The 20,815-nt window shown below is 38.8% G+C and overlaps 1 protein-coding gene across 3 annotated transcripts in view; it reads right to left on the bottom strand.

Annotated features, from left to right (window-relative positions):
• Positions 1-20,815, bottom strand: part of RCOR1 (REST corepressor 1) — a 129,349-nt gene that overhangs the window by 44,993 nt on the left and 63,541 nt on the right. For 2 of the 3 annotated variants that reach the window (XM_023256081.2, XM_045060562.1), the window contains one exon: positions 3,336-3,419. In XM_023256081.2, coding sequence (XP_023111849.2) covers positions 3,336-3,419 — 84 coding nt within the window. Of the gene's footprint in view, positions 1-3,335; positions 3,420-10,556; positions 10,621-20,815 lie in introns of all 3 variants that reach the window. The other variant, XM_045060561.1, reaches the window with a different exon arrangement.

The following is a 20,815-nucleotide window of genomic DNA, read 5'->3' as shown; positions in this document are numbered from 1 at the left end:
TGTGATGACAGAACAGCGCATGGTTATCTCACAGTGTGGGAAAAGCTCCAGTCAATATTCGGGAAAACACAGAGACACAGACAAACCCACACATGGAGAAACACCATCATATCCCTTATAGGACAGAAGAGGAAACAAAGAGGACTGGAAAAAATCCCAGAGCATTTAACAACACTTATCCCTGGGTAATGAAATACTGTGTGAGCAGTTCCTTCTTTGTAAGTTTCTGTGTCTTCTGAACTTTCAACAATACGTGAATGTTAACTTGTATACTGGCTTTAAAAGTCATTTTAAAGGCTTACATTAAAACCACAAATTTATTTTAGGCAACAGCACTGTTTAAAAATCTACTAACTTTGGGGCAACTGGGTGGCTCAGTCGGTTATGCATCTGACTGGCTCAGGTCATGATCTCGTGGTTTGTGAGTTCGAGCTCTGCATCGGGCTCTGTGCTGACAGCTCAGAGCCTGGAGCCTGCTTTGGATTCTGTGTCTTCCTCTCTCTCTGCCCCTCTCCCAGTCACACTCCGTGTGTCTCTCTCTCTCAAAAAAAACATTAAAAAAATTAAAAAAAAAAACAAAACAAAAAAATAAAAATCTACTAACTTCATATTCTTATCTTTTCTTCTAGGTCTAGAAAGAAAGAGAAAATATAAAAATTAAATTCTGACTCCACAGATGTCAAGAGGTAATACATGAGCAAAAGGCACTGATCAATGGTGAACTGAAGTAACAAAAGGACAGTGGCCGAAATACAGAACCCCGAGACTTAATGAGCTCTCCCTGAGAGAGGCACTCAGAGCATGAACCAGGGTTCACGACCTCAGCAAACCTAGATAATGCTCAACCTCTTACTGTGTCAGTTTCCCAAACCTCTTTGACTTGTGGAACGCCAACTGTACAACGGGGGACAAAAACGTCCTCGAGTTATTGTGAAGTGTGAATGCATTTAATGCAGTGCTTGGCACAAAGACTCAACAAATGCTCATGATTCTGGATATTCAGCTCTGGGCACCAACATTTCAAATGGACACTGTGACCAACTGTAACGTCTGGGAGTGCAAGAGACAGAGACACCCAAAGAGCCAATCGTCTAGAAAAAACCCAAAGCAACAAGGCAGGCTGAACTTGGACTAGGACGGTAAAGGAGGTGGGATGGCCGGAACATCCAAAAGACTCATCTGGAAGATTTCTGTAGCAGAGTTCAAGAAAACAAAGCTCTAAAAATTACAGGGAGGAAGATTTCAGCTTTCTGTTAAAAAGAACATGTTCAAAAATGGAACTGATTGCTTTTTAAGTTAATGCAAGGGCTCAAAGGGGAAATAAACAAACAGGAAATACTTAAAACGTCCTCCCCAGCACAGCAAAGACATCAGAAATGCCAATACCCTTCCTTCTGCTATTCTGTTCTTCATTATAAACTCATTAAGCAGCAGCCTGATAGAGGCAAAATTAAGATACTCTTAAAATCAGATCAGACTGAGATTATTTTATTACTGCTAAATTCACCATTACTAAGAGTACTTGAACTTCCCGTGTTCCATGGAGGGTACTATACAAAAGAAAAGAAAAAGAAAAAGAAAGGGAAGGAAAAAAAAAAAGATCCTTCTTGGTCAAACTTAAACATGTCTCTCTACCATATGAGCTCTCTGCACCCTGACTATGCTGACACGGATACCGAATACACAAGAAGAGATTATTTAATATGTATCATCTCTCACACTCATTTGGCAGTGGAAACCTATCAACACTTATTTTAATACCGGAAAACACACTTCGGGAAATCCTGATCAAAGCCTAAGAATTTGAGCCTTCACTCACAATTTAACAGTTTCCTGATAACATTTAGCACTGGTGACTTTCCAAGTCCAACCCCATTTCAGAGCACTGACTCTTGTCAAAGACCCCTCTGAAAATCCAATGTCCTTCTTCTCCAGAAAAATGAACACATACCAGAAAACTTTGCATGTGATTTCTAAGTTTACAAATCCCCATAAGTTCTACCTATGAACCCCCACTGAAAAATTCTCCAAAAGGGGATTCAGTTTTTCTTCACCCTTAAGTTATGAAGAAAATAAAAACTTTGGGGGCACCTGGGTGGCTCAGTCGGGTGAGTGTCCGACTTCAGCTCAGGTCATGATCTCACAGTTTGGTTCATGACTTTAAGCCCTGTGTCAGGCTTTCTGCTGCCAGCACACAGCCCGCTTCGGATCCTTTGTCCTCGTCTCTCTCTGCCTCTCAACAGCTTGTGCTCTCCCTTGCTCTCTCAAAAACAAATAAACATTAAAAAAATTTTTTTTTAAAAAGAAAAGAAAAAATTTGAAACTGCCAGAGACTTATGGCAATGTCTGATACAAAATTATTTTTGCTGATATTATTTGAGCAGAGGCAACAGAAAAGCTGAAAAAGCAAACTTTGAATATACACTTAATATTACTAGTAACTATAGGACCCCAACGCTCCCCAATAAAATCCAAAGTAGCTCAGTGTATTCATCCCAATACAACTTTAAACTCATAAAACAAAGAGTCAATTCACAAGTTCTTCTAGTTAAGTTGAAGTCTTACAGTATAAAGCCTGTTTCCAATGACATATTCTTGCCCTTTGTAACCCCTCCAATTAGAAATGTACGGATCTGTAAAGTCCCAGCTGGGGGAGTTATACACCACGTTATAATTTCCTTTCCACTCTGAGCCTTTCCTCCTAGTTACTCCAGTATTAGCCTGTACAGCATTTTGGATAAAGTAAATTATGAAACCACTGGTTAAGAATTTTAAGCCCTAGGGCTCCTGGGTGACTCAGTCTGTTAAGCGTCCAACTCTTGATTTCAACTCAGGTCATGATCTCACAGTTTGTAAGATCGAGCCCCACATCGGGGCTGACAGCTCTGTGCTGACCAGAGCCTGCTTGGGATTCTCTCTCACCATCTCTCTCTCTCTCTCTCTCTCTCTCTCTCTCTCTCTCTCTCTCTCAGTCTGCCTCTCCCCTGCTCACACTCTCTCTCAAAATAAATAAACATTAAGAAGAAAAAAAAAAATTTAAGTCCTTATGACAGGCCACAGTAAAGAAACGCACACTGTCTGGGGCGCCTGGGTGGCTCAGTCAGTTGAGCATCCGACTTCAGCTCAGGTCCTAATCTCACGGTTCTGCGAGTTCAGGCCCCACATTGGGCTAGCTGGTGTCATTGCAGAGCCCGCTTTGGCTCCTCTGTCCCCCTCTCTCTGCCCCTCCCCCGCTTGTGTGCTCTCAAAAATAAACATTTAAAAACAACAAAGAACAAAAAAACAACTTTGCTTTAAAGAAGAAAGGTGAAAAATGAAAGTGTTCTAAAACTTACGTTTTGCTTCTGATAGATTCTGATTAGGTGACCAGACCAGCATGCCGAGATTGTCTCGTTCTTGACTGCGTCTCGCTAGTTTGGCTTGGTAGAAATAAAAAAGAAAATTATTATAATTTAACAGACATAACAAGCGATGACTAACAGCACCATTCTGATCTTTTAATCCTCGGAACATCATGACATCGCCCACCCTTTACTGAGACCTGCGCCCCAAGGAAACCTGCACCCTTACCGTCCCAGGGTGAGGGGGGCTCTGAGTCTGCCCAAACACGTCTACTTCTAAGTCTTTTACTGATTTAACAAACAGGTTTACTACTCTCATTTGCTCCGTGAGGAAACTCAACAGGTCGTTTGGTAGAAGGAGGCGGAGACAGGACTGCATGGCTACAGTGCCCAGTGGTTAAACTGCTACACACTAGGATGCCCGGCCGTCAGACACGGGATACCCAGGATATCCGTATTCTTCCCGTGTGCTTTGAATACCCTTATCCTTCTCTGCCACAGTAACTTTTTAGGGACTTGACAACAGGAATCCAAAGATTCTTTTAACTACTTTATTAAAAAATAAGCATTAAAAATACTTAATCTGAAAGCAAACTAAAGTGCATTCAAATTCTTAAAACTCTATGATACAAAATAGAAGACCAAAGGTTTACAAGTGCCAGGTGCTGAGCTGACATGTATAAATGGATTAACCACAAACAACAGTCATACACTACAACAGAGACATTTAAAATGTTATCTTCAAAAAAAAGTAGAATAAAATAAAATGTTATCTTCCAAAGGTACAGAGGACTCAAGACACAAGAGGCTTACTAATCTCACTAACCCTTGCACTGGGTAGGCCCAAACTCATTCATTCTAAAGTTATTATTCTTACCTTTTTGTTTGTTTGCTTAAATAAATTCCTCTAAGGATATGAAAGTTATGGACTCCGCTCTCTAGAATAAAATCCCAATGAAATAGAAACACACACACCAATATAAACACACTTTTAGAAAATTCATAAAGCCTGGTTTAAGAATTCTTGTCTTTATGACACTGCCAGGTATCTAATCTTTTACTTAATTTTACCTGTCAATGTGTTCTAGGTTTTATAAAGAAAGAATTCCTATACTTTCGGTAAAACCTATGGGGCAGTTACTTGAAAGAAAAATGACAGGGTGATGGGGGGGAAAGAGCCAGAGTGGACACTGGAAATCAGGCAAAGTGGGAACAGCGTGTGAAGGATACAGAGACAGGAAAAGGAGAAAAGAGATGCTCCCATTGGCCCCTGAGGACACCTTTTTATATGTATACAGCTCAGTGTTACTGCTACACATAATCTAAAAATGAAATACAATCAACAAAGATGAGGACCCCACATGGAATACAGTCTTGCTGTATTTTATTTATTTTTATTTAAAAAAATTTTTTTTAACGTTTATTTATTTTTGAGACAGAGAGACAGAGCATGAATGGGGGAGGGTCAGAGAGAGGGAGACACAGAATCTGAAACAGGCTCCAGGCTCTGAGCCATCAGCACAGAGCCTGACGCGGGGCTTGAACTCACAAACCGCGAGATCGTGACCTGAGCCGAAGTCGGATGCTTAACCGACTGAGCCACCCAGGCGCCCCAATCTTGCTGTATTTTAAATAAAAATCAGAAGTCAAAACAGAAATAAAAGGAATCCGCCTTGGAAAAGCAGAATTAAAATGGTTTTATTCACAGATGATCATTTGTGTAGAAAATCTACAGAATCTACAAAAAGTTACTCAAAAAATGAGTTAGCGAAGTTGTAGGAAATGAGATTGATTGTTTTAAAAAAAAGGTAAAAATCAAAATAGTTAATAAAAATCAAAATTAAAGAATATCTCTTTCAGGGGTACTTGGGTGGCTCAATCAGTTAAGTGTCTGGCTCTTGACTTCAGCTCAGGTCACGATCTCACGGTTTGTGAGTTTGAGCCACATCGGGCTCTGTGCTGACAGCTCAGGGCCTGGAGCCTGCTTTGGATTCTGTGTCTCCCTCCCTCTCTGCCCCTTCCCCACTTGTGCTATCCTTCTCTCTCTCTCTCAAAATATAAACAAACATTAAAAAAAAAAAAAAGGAACAAACTGGAAAATCCACCTGAATCAAACTAATTATAAAGATTCAGTAATTAAGACAGTGTGTGGTCCTGGCACACAGGGAAATAAATTAACATAACGAGAGTCCAAAAACAGAACCGCACATATAGGACCAACTAATTTTCCTTCCACAAACGTGCAAAGGCAAAATTCAATGGAGAAAAAGAATCTGTTCAACAAACGATGCTGGAACAAGTGGATATTCATATTAAAAACAAAACAAAACAAAACAAAACAGGGGCGCCTGGGTGGCTCAGTTGGTCAAACATCCATCCGACTCCTGATTTTAGCTCAGGTCATGATCTCACAGTTGGTGGGATCTTTGTTGGGCTCTGCATTGACAGCGCAGAGCCCGCTTGGGGTTCTTTCCCTCTCTCTCTTCTCCTCCCCTTTTCTTTCTCTCTCTCTCAAAATAAACATTTAAAAAAAATCAAATGGATCCATACCTTACATATACAAATATACAAAAATTAACTGAAAACTGATGACAGAACTAAACGTGAAGCCAGAAGTTATAAAACTACTAGAAGAAAACATGAAAAAATCTTTTGAACTTAGGTTGAAAAAGTTCTTAGATACAACGCCAAAAGCACAATCCATAAAGGAAAAGATTCATAAATTGGACTTTATCCAAAGTAAGAACTTCTACTCATCAAATGACCCGTTTAAGGGGAAAAAAGCCAAGCCAAAGACTGAGAAAATAATTACAAATCACATATCTGATAAGGCCTTGTATCCAGAATCTATAAAGAACCCTCAGGGGCACCTGGGTGGCACAGTCGGTTAAGCGTCCGACTTCAGCCAGGTCACGATCTCGCGGTCCGTGAGTTCGAGCCCCGCGTCAGGCTCTGGGCTGATGGCTCGGAGCCTGTAGCCTGCTTCAGATTCTGTGTCTCCCTCTCTCTCTGCCCCTCCCCCGTTCATGCTCTGTCTCTCTCTGTCCTAAAAATAAATAAAAAACGTTGAAAAAAAAATTTTTTTTAAAAAAGAACCCTCAGAACTCAACACAAAGAAATAATCATATTGTTAAAAAAAATGGGCAAAATAATACAGAGAAAGACAAATACCATATGCTTTCACTCTTATGTGGATCCTGAGAAACTTAACAGGAATCCATGGGGGAGGGGAAGGGGGGAAAAAAAAAAAGAGAGGCTAGAGTGGGAGAGAGCCAAAGCATAAGAGACTGTTAAAAACTGAGAACAAACTGAGGGCTGATGGGGGGTGGGAGGGAGGGAAGGGTGGGTGATGGATACTGAAGAGGGCATCTTTTGGATGAGCACTGGGCGTTGTATGGAAACCAATTTGACAATAAATTTCATATATTAAAAAAAAAAATGGGCAAAAGATTTGAATAAACATGCCTCCAAAGAAAGTATAAGGATAGCAAATAAGCACATGGAATGTAAAGCTATTAAAAATCAGTAGTCATTAGAGAAAGGCAAATTATTTTTTTTCAAAATTTTATTTAAATTTGTTAACATACAGGGCAATATTGGTTTCAGGAGTAGAATTCAGTGATTCATCACTTACATACAACCCCCAGTGCTCATAACAGGTGCCCTCCTTAATACCCATCACCCATCTAACTAACCCATCCCCCACCCACGTCCCTCCATCAGTCCTCAGTTTGTTCTCTAAGAGTCTCTTATGGTTTATTTAGCTCTCTCTTTTTTCTTTTCCCCTTCTCATATGTTCATCTGTTTTGTTTCTTAAATTCCAGGTGAGTGAAATCATATGGTTATTTCTCTGACTGATTTATTTTGCTTATTAGCATAGTACAGTCTAGCTCCACCCACATCATTGCAAATGGCAAGACTTCATTATTTTTGATGGCTGAGCAATATTCCATTACACACACACACACACACACACACACACACACATACACACATACACACACACACCATCTTCTTTATCCATTCATCAGTGGATGGACATCTGGGCTTTTTCCATAGTTTGGCTATTGTTGGTAACGAAGAAAGGCTAATTAAAATGATTCAAGATACCAAAACATACCTATAAAAAGTAGAAAATTAAAAAGACTAACAATACAAAGGTTTGGCAATAATGTGGAGAAACTAGAACTTTCATGTACTGTTGGTCAGAATGTAAAATGGTGCCATCACTTTGGGGGGGAGGGGATCTGGTAATTTCATAACTAAAATTGTGGTATAGCCACTCAATGGAATAATTTTTCTCAGCAATTTTTCTTTAAAAAAAAAAAGAACTATTTAAATATACATAAATGAATCTCAATTATGCTGAGTGAAAGAGTTAAAGGAAGGGCTAGAAAGAATTCTGTAGTGCTGGACAGGTTTGATGTGTAATAGTACAAGCTCATAGTTTTCAATGTCCTGAGAGAGCATTGATGCAATGACAGTCCAGCAATAATGAGGACATGAGCACACCTGGCTCCCAGATCTCGATTCTAAACTCCATTCTCCAATAAAAGAAACCAGGTCTCCTTGGAGAAATGGTTGATTCCCGGACTATGACAGGAGATCTACAAGAGGACCACGAAATGTCTTGTTATGCCAGGAGGTAAAAAAGCGTTCCAAGAATGATGGGATCTGCCTCCTCCCTGGCCAAATCTAAAAACAATGTAAACAAAAATAAATAAATGACAGCAATAAAATAACCACCTGTGAGTCCATATTAATATAAAACAAAAGGACAGATTAAAAAGGGAAGTCAAATGAGGCCAGAACAACCAGGTCAAAGCTGGAAGATTCACACCACTCGCTATTAAGTCTTAATGTATAAAGGAATAGTAATCAAGACAGTGTGGTATTGGCAAAACACAGGTACACAGATCAATGAACAGAAGGCAGACCAGAAACAGACTCATATAAATATGGTCAATTGATATGTAACAGAGGTGCAAAAAAGCAATTCGATGGAGAAAGGATTCAATTCAATACCCTTTCAACAAAGAGGATTTTTCACAACTGGATCTCCATATGCAAAAAAAAAAAGTGAATCTGGGGATGCCTGGGTGGCTCAGTTGGTTGGGTAACTGTCCAACTTTTGGCTGAGGTCATGATCTCATGGTTCCTGAGATGGAGCCCCGCATAGAGCTCTGTGCTGACAGCGCAGAGCCTGCTTAGGATTCTCTCTTGCCCTCTCTCTGCACCTCCCCTGCTTGTACTGTCTCTATCTCTCTCAAAATAAACAAACATTAGAGAGAAAAAAAAAGTGAACCTCAACCTATTCCTCACACCTTAGAAGAATTTTATTCAAAATGGATCTCATATATAAAAGTAAAACCTAACATGATAAATTTTTTAGGAAAAAAAATGAGAAAATCTTCATGAACTTGGTTCAGGAAAAGAGGTCTTAGATATGACACCAGAAGTGCAATCTATAAAAGTTTAAAAAATGGTAAATTGAGCTTACTCAAAACCTTGAAACTTCTGCTCTACAAAAGAAACTGTAAGAGACACTGTAGACTGTGAGAAAACATTTACAAATCACATATCTGACAAAGAACTTGTATCCAAAATGTATAAAGAACTTCAAAAATGCAGTGAGAAAATAACCCACTTTCTAAACAATGGGCAAAAAATCTCAACAACTACTTCACCAGTGGAAAATATACAGATGGTATGTAAGCACATGAAAAAATGCTCGAGATCATTAGCCATTGGGAAAATGCAAATCAAAGCCACAATGAGAAGTTAACACATACTCTATTAGAATGTCTAAAACAAAAGAAATGGACAATACCAAGCACTGACTAGAATGGAATATCTGAAACTCTCATACAGTGCTAGCGTAAATGCAAAATAAAATGACAAAGCCAGTCAGGAAAAGTTTTGCAGTTTTTATAAAGATGCAATGACATTTAAAAAATTACTGACCCAACAATCAAATCACATTCTTAGGTACATACCCTACAGAATTGACGTATGTTCACAATAAAACTTGTATACGGTATTTACAGCAGCTTTATTCACAACTGGTGAAAACTAGCAATGTGGGGGAGGGGACCCAAATGTCCTTCAAAAAGTAAATGGATAAACTGGAGCATCCACACGTGGAATACTGAACAACAATAAAAAATACACTACTGATATATGGCCTTATCTCCAATTCATCATATTCAGTGAAAGAATGAGGTCTCCAAAGGTTACATATAATATGATTCCATTTATATAACATTCTGGAAAGGCAAAACTATGGAAAAAGATCATTGTTCCAGGGGTTAGAAGTACGAGGAAGGCTAAGAACTGTCCAAGGTAATTTTCTCAAGAGATTAAACTGTTTTGTATCCCAACTATGGTGGTGGTGATGTGAAACTATGCTCGTCTTAACACTCACAAACATGTACACCAAAAACTAATCCATTTTGCTGAGTGTAAACTAAAGAAATAAATATGATGAAAACAAAGCAATGTCATTAGTTTCTGGATAGATACTGATGTCTGCTAACGGTGCTAACTCTGAAGCTGCTCTCTTTGTTTAAAGTTGATTGCCAAGTTTTATAAACCTTACAAAATAAACCCAGACTTGGACATGTGGGTGGCTCAATCAGTTAAGGCTCTGACTCTTGATTCTGGCTCAGGTCATGATCTCAGGGTTGTGGGATTGAGTCCTGTGTTGGGCTCCACAATGGGCATGGAGCCTGCTTGAGATATATACACATATATTCATTCACTCACTCATTCATTCATTCATTCATTCATTCTCTCTCTCTCCCCCCCCCACCCCCAACCTCCACTCACACACTCTCTCTAAAAAAGAAAAAATAATAAGCCCAGACCTGACTGAAAGTAGAAGGTAACTGAAATTACAAATGCCCGTGAAGGGGAAGAAAAAAGAGAATTCACACTAGTAGTGAAAATGTCCATTTGTACAACCCCTTTAGAGAGAAAACTGGCAGTGTGTGATAAAATAGAAGTGTGGATACCCTGCAACACAGCAATCCATATCTAGGTATAATATACATAGTAACAATGTTTTTCAAAACTGCAGGTTAGACCTATTGAAGTTAACCTATTGGGTCCTAATCAGAATTTGTTTTCAAAGAATTAAGAACAGAAAGCATCGGCATGTTGCTTCATTATGTACATAAACTTTGGTGAACATTTCTTACACATACACACACATACCCCTACTGGTTTGGTTCTCTGGAGAACTCTGATACGGACTGTCACCACAGGCCTGATTATGGTTCTGAAATATAGGAAAATTTTAAAGGGCTATCAACAGGAATTGGCTAAGTCATAGTTAGATGCAGTCAAAGGAACTAAATACAGAATATAAAATTCATCAGATATACAGATATCAATAATTTTGATTATAAAAAGTGATTATAAAAAGTTAAATATATAATACCACAATGTAAATATTAAAAATATAAACACGACGTTACATGTTACGAGGGGTATATACATTTAAAGTATAAAATCTGCATGATAAAAATATTTAAAAATCAGGTAACGGCCACTCTAAGAGTGTGATCTTGCTTTGGCTAGTTATATGTAATGCTTCATTGCTTTCTGCAAACCTGGGTGGTCGGGAGGCAAATATTTTCTGAGTTTTATGTCGAAAATTGTGCAACATTTTGTGAAATGGCTTTTTTAAAAGTCTTCACTGTGTGACATGATGTTACCTAACACAGTGCTGATGTTCTAACTGGGAATCATCTTGTCCCACACTAAGGGAAATACTCTTGGCATATTTTCTGTTCTGCCCTGAAACTGAATTAGTTCTCATTCCCTAAGGCTTACTGCATTTGTTAACTGCTTGAGACCAGAGCATCAATTTACATTTATATTTTACATTCTCCCAGGAGTACTAGGGTTCCAATTCCTGCTCATCTTCTCTAACACTTGTTATTATTGGACTTTCTGATTCTAGCCAGGGAGTATGAAGTAGGGTCTCACTGTAGTTTTGATCTGCATTTCTCTGATGACTAATGATATGGAGTATGCTTGATATGCTTATTGGTCACGTGTGTATAATCCTTGGAGAAATATCCATCCAAGTCTTTCACCCATTTGTAAAATGGATTATTTGTCTAGAATGATGGGAATATAAAACTGCATGGTACAGCCACTTTGAGAGACAGTCTAGCAGTGCTTCTAAGGGTTAAATGCGGTTAGCGTATAACCTAGCAATTCCATTCCTAGGTATACAACCCAGAGAAATGAAAACATATACCCACATGAAAACTCATATAATGGGGCGCCTGGGTGGCTCAGTCGGTTGAGCATCCGACTTCAGCTCAGGTCATGATCTCACACTCCGTGAGTTTGAGCCCCCCGTCAGGCTCTGTGCTGACAGCTCAGAGCCTGGAGCCCACTTCAGATTCTGTGTCTCCCCCTCTCCCTGTCCCTCCCCTGTTCATGCTCTCTCTCTGTCTCAAACAAAACAAAACAAAACAAAACAAAACAAAACAAAACAAAACAAAACAAAACTCATATACCAATGTTCACAGCACCATTGTTCACAACAGCCAAAAGGTGATAATGATCCAAACGTCCATCGACCAATGAATGGGCACATATTTGACTCTTGAAAAACAAGGGGGGTTAGGGGTGTTAATCTCCCATGCAAAAATTTGGGTATAACTTTTGACTCCCTCCAAACCTAACTACTTGTAGCCCCCTATTGACTGGAAGTCTTACTGATAATCTAAACAGTCAATTAACACATAGTTTGTATGTTGTATTATATATATATATATATATATATATATATATATATATATATATATATAATACACACACACACTATATTCTGACAATGTAAGCTAGAGAAAGAAATTATCAAGAAGAAAATCCTAAGGAGAAATATTTACAGTACTGTAAAAAAAAAATCCTCATATAAATGGGTGTGTGCAGTTCAAACCCATGCTGTTCAAGGGTCAACTGCATAGTATATCTATATGATGGAATATTATGCTGCCATAAAAAAGAATGTAGTACTAATCCATGCTCAGTACGGATGAAACCTGAAAACATTATGCTAGGTGAGAGCAGCTAGTCACAAAAACCCCACATACCGTATAATCCCACTCATACGAAATGTCCCGAATAGGCAACTCTACAGATCAATGACTGCCAGAAGGTGTACGATACTTGGGAGAAATGGGGAATGACGGGGTTTCTTTCTGGGATGAGAATGGTCTAAAATGGACTGCAGTGATGTTGCACAATTCTGTGAAAATACTGAAAACCACTGAATTGTATATTTTAATTTTTTTTTCAACGTTTTTTATTTATTTTTGGGACAGAGAGAGACAGAGCATGAACAGGGGAGGGGCAGAGAATCGGAAACAGGCTCCAGGCTCTGAGCCATCAGCCCAGAGCCCGACGCGGGGCTCGAACTCCTGGACCGCGAGATCGTGACCTGGCTGAAGTCGGACGCTTAACCGACTGCGCCACCCAGGCGCCCCATACTGAATTGTATATTTTAAACAAGTGAACTGTATGTACAATTTTTTTTGTGAATTAAATCTCAATAAAGCTATTATTATAAAAAAACAAGTGAGAATTCTTGTTTAGTTGCTTTTAGTATACGTATTTCTTTGCCAATAAATGAATTAAAAAGTAAAAATACAAACTGTAGGTACAACAAACCACCTTGCAAATTTAAAGAGTGGCTAACTCAAGGGAAGAGGTGAGGCACTGGATTGGGAGGAAAAATGGGATTTGTGTTTGGCTCCATATATTTCCTTACTGTTTGGATTTTTTATCATAAAAATGCATCCCAGTACTGCGTCTGCAATCACGTTTTCTTTTAAAGAAAAACATTAAGGAAATTCATGTAAATTCTGTGAAGAATCATTTCTTAATGACAATTTGAGCTCTTATGTTTCTCTTTTCCTAAAAATGGGAAAACCTGCACAGATTAGTTACAAAAACTAAACTAAATGTATCTTCAGAATTCAAGAACTCTGGACTCAACAGGGACATCCGTTATAATGGAAATAAAGTAAAGAAAGCAGTATCACACTCAGTTTCAGTTAAAAAATAAGTGGGCAATAAAGAAACAACTTTAAAAACCTGTAACTAGGAGCGCCTGGGTGGCTCAGTCAGTTAAGTGTCCAACTCTTGATTCTGGCTCAGGTCATGATCTCACTGTCCTGAGATCGAGCCCCACATCAGGCTCCACACTGAGCATGAAGCCTGCTTGGGTTTCTCTCTCACTCTGCCCCTTCCCTGCTTGCACATGTGCTCTCTCTCTAACAAAACAAAACAAAACAAAACAAAACAAAACAAAACAAAACAAAACAAAACAAAACCCCTATAACTATAAACCAAGATTATCCCCTTTTTACACTCCTTGGCCTAGCAGAAGTGGGAGGAAAGCTAACTTTCCTGGAGGATTAAGCTCTCAGATTGCCAGAATAAGATCAACCAAGATGATCTCACATTCAAAGATGACAAATACTCAAAAAAAAAAAAAAAAAAAGTACTATTAGTGAGAGTTTGTAGATACTGTAATTAACAAATACAGAATTATAAATACATATGAAATGTTTAAGGAAACAGAAGTTGGAATGAGTAAGCAACAAAACACCATCAAAAGGGGCACCTGGGTGGCTCAGCTGGTTAAGCGTCTGATACTTGCTTTTGGCTCAGGTCACGACCTCAAGTTTTCATGAGTTCGAGCCCCCACATCCGGCTCTGCGCCGGCAGCGGGGAGCCTACGTGGAATCCTCTCTGCCCTTCTCTCTCTGCCCCTCCCCCACTCATGCTGTCTCTGTCTCTCTCAAAATAAATGGATAAACTTAAAAAATAAAAAAGCATTAAAAAATTACAAAGTTTAAAAAAGAACCAGCTAGTACTTTAAAAAAAGAAAAATCATCCAAACAAAAAACTCAATGAATAAATAAAGTAGCAGGGAAGATGAAGTTGAAGAGCTATAAAATCTAAAATATTATTCATAATACAACACAGAGATAAAAACATAAGTATGAAAGACAGGTTAAGAATTGTGGAGGATGGAAAAACATCAGCCTATGTCTAATCAAGGTCCCCAAAAAAGGAACAGATATCAGGGGGTAATATTTGAAGCAATAAAACCTAATAATGTTATAGATATGATGAAAGACACGAATCCACAGACATAGGAAGCATGTCTACCGAGCAGGATGAATAAGAAGAAAACCAGACCTGAGTCCCATTATGGTAAAATTAAAGTATTCCAGAGACAAAAAGGGAAATTTTAAAAATTTTCTGAAACAATTTCTTATAAAATTGGGCTTTAAACTACCTTATTAGCTAGCAATTCAATTCCTATATATTTACTCAAGAGAAATATTTACCCACAAAAAGAATGTTATTGGGGCGCCTGGGTGGCGCAGTCGGTTAAGCGTCCGACTTCAGCCAGGTCATGATCTCGCGGTCCGGGAGTTCGAGCCCCGCGTCGGGCTCTGGGCTGATGGCTCAGAGCCTGGAGCCTGTTTCCGATTCTGTGTCTCCCTCTCTCTCTGCCCCTCCCCTGTTCATGCTCTGTCTCTCTCTGTCCCAAAAATAAATAAACGTTGAAAAAAAAAATTAAAAAAAACAAAAACAAAAAAGAATGTTATTTCACAACAGCCCAAAACTAGCAACAACCCAGGTGTCCATCAACAGGTGCGGAATAGAGGCACAATCGCACAAAGGAATGCTACACACAGAAATAAAAAGGGACAAACTGCTGATACAAGCAACCACGTGAATTAGAAACAAAATGAAGAGCAAAAAAAAAAAACAAAACAAAATAAAACAAAAATAACCCAGACACTAAAGAATGTATGCTGTGTAAGTGTATTCATATGAAATCCGTATTAATATGAAGAGTAAAATCCGTTACGCGGTGGCAGAAATGAGAGTAGATGGTAGAGAAGGGTGGTAACTGGCAAAGGGTCCAGGAGAACTAGGTGTGCCAATGGAAATGTTCTTCCCTTCGTCTGACGTGTTAGATACGTAGGAACATACAACAGTCAAATCTCACTTAACACTTAAGATCTATGCATTTCACTGTGTGTCAATTATACCTAAAAAAAAAAAAAATCTTTAGTAAAGGTTGATATGAATTTTAAAAGTCTGAGAGAAAAAGATCACCTACAAATAAAATGGCAGACTGACAGTAAATTCCCCAAAACACCAAAAGCCAGATAGAGCGGAATATCTTTCAAGTGCTGAGAGGCAATCTTAAGAACATATCTTGCAAAACTCTCAGAAATATGGGCAAACTACAAATGTTCTCACATACACAACAACTTTGGGACATTTTTACCCTTTGCTCAGGGGAAAAAAGAAAAAAAATCCTGAAAGGAAGGTTGATATTCAAAGAAGAAATGGTAAGTAAACAAGATTTTTGTAAACAATGCCTATAAAAAATAAAAATAATGTCCAATTTAGGGGGTTTTGCAAAAGAACAGAACTGTAATTCTGGAGATTAACACCACATAACTGAGGGGTAGTGAATCAAAGCTGAACCATTCTAATGATGAAAGATTAACTTTAGATTTTTAACTTTATTCATTTTGAGAGAGAAAGAGTGTGTGTGTAAGCAGGAGAGGGGCAAAGGGAGAGGGAGAATCCCAAAGTGGCTCCACGCTAATGAACCCCGTTAAGACTGTGACCTGAGGGGCACCTGGGTGGCTCAGTCGGTTAAGCATCTGACTTCAGTTCAGATCATGATCTCGTGGTTCGTAAGTTTGAGCCCTGCATCAGGCTCTGTGCTGACCACTCAGAGCCTGGAGCCACCTTCTCTCTCTGCCTCTCCCATGCTCACGCTCTTCTCTCTCTCTCAAATAAATAAACATTTTTAAAAATTGGAAAAAAAAAAAAAAAAAAAAAAAAAAGACTGTGACCCGAGCCGAAATCGAGAGTCGGACATTTAAGTGACTGAGCCACCCAGGCACCCCAACTTTAGATGTTAAATTAAGTGCGTACAGTAAAACTTCAAGAATAATTACTAAAAGTTAGTGTATATAAACTTCTAAACAAGTACAAAAAAGAAAAATGAAAGACACCTTAACAAAATAAAACTTAAGAGTAGAACAAAGGAAAGTTAAATGACACAATTGTAATTTTATATGGTCCTAATGAAGAAGCATCAAAATAAACACGGTAAAAATTGATGGACAAATGGGAAGTTGACAAATACATCATCATACTGGGAGATTAATACATCTGTTGACAGTCCAAACAAAAATTACAAGATACCTAAGACCTAAACAAGTGAACAATTTTTATTTATTGGACATACTTTGAAGCTGCATCTAAAAATTAAAGCATAAAGTCTTCTCAAGCAAATTTTACAAAAATGACCATGTACAAGGCCTTTATGGCTTACGGCTACTCTAAACACATTGCAAAGAATAGGTAGAATATAGACTACACTGTGTAAACCACAATGCAATTAAAAGTCAATAATTATGGGAATGCAAGCTGGTGCAGCCACTCTGGAAAACAGCATGGAGGTTCCTCAAAAAACTAAAAATAGAACTACCCTACGACCCAGCAATTGCACTCCTAGGCATTTATCCAAGGGATACAGGTGTGCTGTTTTGAAGGGACACATGCACCCCCACGTTTATAGCAGCCCTATCGACAATAGCCAAAGTCTGGAAAGAGCCCAAATGTCCACCTATGGATGAATGGAAAAAGAAGATGTGGTATGTATGTATGTATACACACACACACACACACACACACACACACACACACACACACACACACCATGGAGTATTACTCGGCAATCAAAAAGAATGAAATCTTGCCATCTGCAACTATGTGGATGGAACTGGAGGGTATTATGCTAAGTGAAATTAGTCAGAGAAAGACAAAACTCATAGGACTTCACTCATGAGGACTTTGAGACAAAACAGCTGAACATAAGGGAAGGGAAACAAAAATAACAACAGGGAGAAGGACAAAACAGAAGAGACTCATAAATATGGAGAACAAACTGAGGGTTACAGGAGGAGTTGTGGGAGGGGGGAGGGGCTAAGTGGGTAAGGGGAAGTAAGGAATCTACTCCTGAAATCATTGTTTCACTATATGCTAACTAATTTGGATGTAAATTTTTAAAACTAAAAAATTAAATTAAAAAAAGTCAGTAATTAAAAGATAAACCAAAAATCTTCATATATTCAGAAAAGATAAAATACTCTTAACATAATCCTGGGTCAAGGAAGAAATCTTGACAAGAAAAATTAAAGTGACTTAAAACTGAGTAACAGACACTATAAACTTATGGGAACCAATGGAAGAGGTTAACTTACCAAAAAAGTTTACAGCGTGAAATGCTTATAATAAATTATAGAGGCTAAGAATTACTTTGCTAAGCATCCAATTTAAGAACATGAAAAGAACAATAACATAAATCCAGGGAAAGGAAGACAGCAGAGAGCAGAAATTAATGAAATAGAAAACCAGGCTATCAAGAGAGGATAAACAAAAACCGAGGCTGGTGTCTAGAAAAAGCGGATATAATAGACTAATATCAGCAGAATTAGAGAAGGTACAAGTAATTTTAGCAATCACAAAAGTGGATATAATTCTAAACCTATTAGAAATTAAGGATAAAAACATTATAAACAATATTCTGCCCAAATCTGTGAATTAAGGCAAAAGGACTGTTTTTGTAGGACACAATATATGCATTATCCTCTTGGTACTAGGAGCAACTGTTAAAAAGGCAATGCTCTAGGGGCACCCAGCTGGCTCAGCCCAAGGAGCATATGACTCTTGATCCTTGGGGTTTGAACCCCATGTTGGGTATAGAGACTACAAATAAATAAACAAACAAAAACGAACAAACCCAGAATAGGATAGATTATTATTCATCAGTAGGTATCAATAAAATAATAAAGGAATACAAGGGGTGCCTGGGTGGCTCAGTTGCTTGAGCATCTGACTTTGGCTCAGGTCATGATCTCACGGTTTGTGGGTTCGAGGCCCACATCAGACTCTGTGCTGACAGCTCAGAGCCTGGAGCCTGCTTTGGATTCTGCGTCTTCCTCTCTCTCTCTGCCCCTCCCCTGCTCATTCTCTCATTCTCTCTCTCTCTCTCTCTCTCTCTCTCTCTCTCAAAAATAAACATTACAAAAAAATTTTTTAATTATTTAATTTTTAATTATTTAATTAAATAAACATTTAATTATTTATTAAATAAATAAAAATAACATTAAAAATTTTTTTTTGAGGGGCGCCTGGGTGGCGCAGTCGGTGAAGCGTCCGACTTCAGCCAGGTCACGATCTCGCGGTCCGTGGGTTCGAGCCCCGCGTCAGGCTCTGGGCTGATGGCTCAGAGCCTGGAGCCTGTTTCCGATTCTGTGTCTCCCTCTCTCTCTGCCCCTCCCCCGTTCATGCTCTGTCTCTCTCTGTCCCAAAAATAAATAAAAAACATTGAAAAAAAATTAAAAAAATAAAATAAAATAAAATAAAATAAAATAAAATAAAATAAAATAAAATAAAATAAAATAAAATAAAATAAAATAAAATAAAATAAAATAAAATAAAATTTTTTGATTGGTAAATTCAGGGTGCCTGGGCAGCTCACTTGGTTAAGCATCCAACTCTTGATTTCAACTCAGGGCATAATCTCATGGTTCATGAGATTCATGAGTTTGAGCCCCATTTTGGCCTCTGCATGGACAGTGAGGAACCTGCTTGGGATTCTCTCTCCCTCTCTCCGCCCCTCTCCCTGCTCGCTCGTGTGTTCGCTCTCTCTCTCTCACAAAATAAACACTTTAAAAATAAAATAAAATTTGGTAAATGCTTATTCTTAAATGTACCAACTGGCCATCATACTTTCACTATATCCCGAGAAACTATACATCCTTAGGTTTAACCTGTGTTAAATTTCGGTTAGGAACCGAAAATCATTTTGTGATCCAAACTTTTGGTTTCTCATTTTGGGCAGCCAGAAAGAAATGCAAAGCAATCTGTACAGCGATACGAGTTTACCATTACTACGACCACTACTAACTAACATATATACTCACTCATGATGTACCAGGTGCTATGTACTTTTACGTGTATTAGCTCATTTCATCTTCTTAACAACCCTACGAGGCAGGTACTATCACTGTCCCCATTTTACATAGTAGAAAATTAAGGCATAGAGAGTTGAAGTAACTTGTCCAAGATCTCACCCACAAGGAGGAGATTCCAGGGCCCACTGTGTTAACCATTATATACACATACTGCCTAGATTTTAGAGACACCATAAATTATCAGAAGTATAAAGACAGATCAAAAGCTAAAGTCCATTTTTTTCACCTCACAGTATTATCCTATTAATTACCTTAACATTTAAAAACTGACAACAGTTTGTCCTCTAAAAAACAAAGAAGTCAGAAACAATTTTGGTATCTAAATACTTGTATCTTCCTACAATCAAATTATATACTTCCTTGGCTCTCTCCTCCAGCCTCTTTTTTTTAATGTTTTATTTATTTAAAAAAAATTTTTTTTTAAGATTTATTTTTTGAGAGACAGAGCACGAGCAGGGGAGAGGCAGAGAGAGAGAATCCGAAGCAGGCTCCAGGCTCTGAGCTGTCAACACAGAGCCCGATGCAGGGCTCAAACTCACGAACCGTGAGATCATGACCTGAGCCAAAGTCCTGACTGAGCCACCCAGGCGTCCCCAGGCTCTTCTTTCTTAAATGCTAAAAGTTTAAGCTGGGATAAATAAATGCAAAATTCTTTTGTCACCAGCTCTCTGGAATTAAAATCTACAGTAAACACAGAAACATTATAAATCCCTTAAAAACTCAAACTTCATCCAAGTGCCCCTACATGTGATGAGAAGCCTGACAAGCCCCACCTCCGCCAGGTGATGAAAATCAACATCACCAGTTGACAAACCATGATGACAGTATGTGCCCCTGATGACCTTACCAACCCCAGCTGGGTCCCTGCAAGTCCTATCAGACCCCTCCTCCCCCATCTCCTGCCAGTCCCCTCTCCCCAGGCCACTGGGCCCCTCAATTACACCTCCTCAAATTTTCTCAACTCACTCTCTCCAGCCCCACTGCTACTGCCGGAAGTTGAGGTCGTCACCTTTTCTCACCTTGTCTTCAGAGCTGCAGACTAAGACCCTCAAATTCAGACTCTCCATTCTGGCTAGAGCAATGTTTCTGAATCACAGTTCCCATCAAATCACTTCTGATGTTTAAAACCCTTCCACAGAGGGGCCCCTGGGTGGCTCAGTTGGTTGAGCATCCAGACATCGGCTCAGGTCATGATCTCACAGTCTGTGGGTTCAAGCCCCTCAAAAGGGTTTGCTGCTGTCGGCACAGAGCCCGCTTCTGATCTTCTGTTCCCCTCTCTCTGCCCTCCCCAGCTCCCACTTGTGTTCTCTCGCTCTCAAAAATAAATACAACATAAAAAAAATAAAATAACATAAAATCCTTCCA

Source organism: Felis catus, chromosome B3, assembly GCF_018350175.1.
Source record: "Felis catus isolate Fca126 chromosome B3, F.catus_Fca126_mat1.0, whole genome shotgun sequence".
NCBI lineage: Eukaryota > Metazoa > Chordata > Mammalia > Carnivora > Felidae > Felis > Felis catus.
Note: the sequence above shows the minus strand (reverse complement) of the source record. Positions and strands in the feature narration are given on the sequence as shown.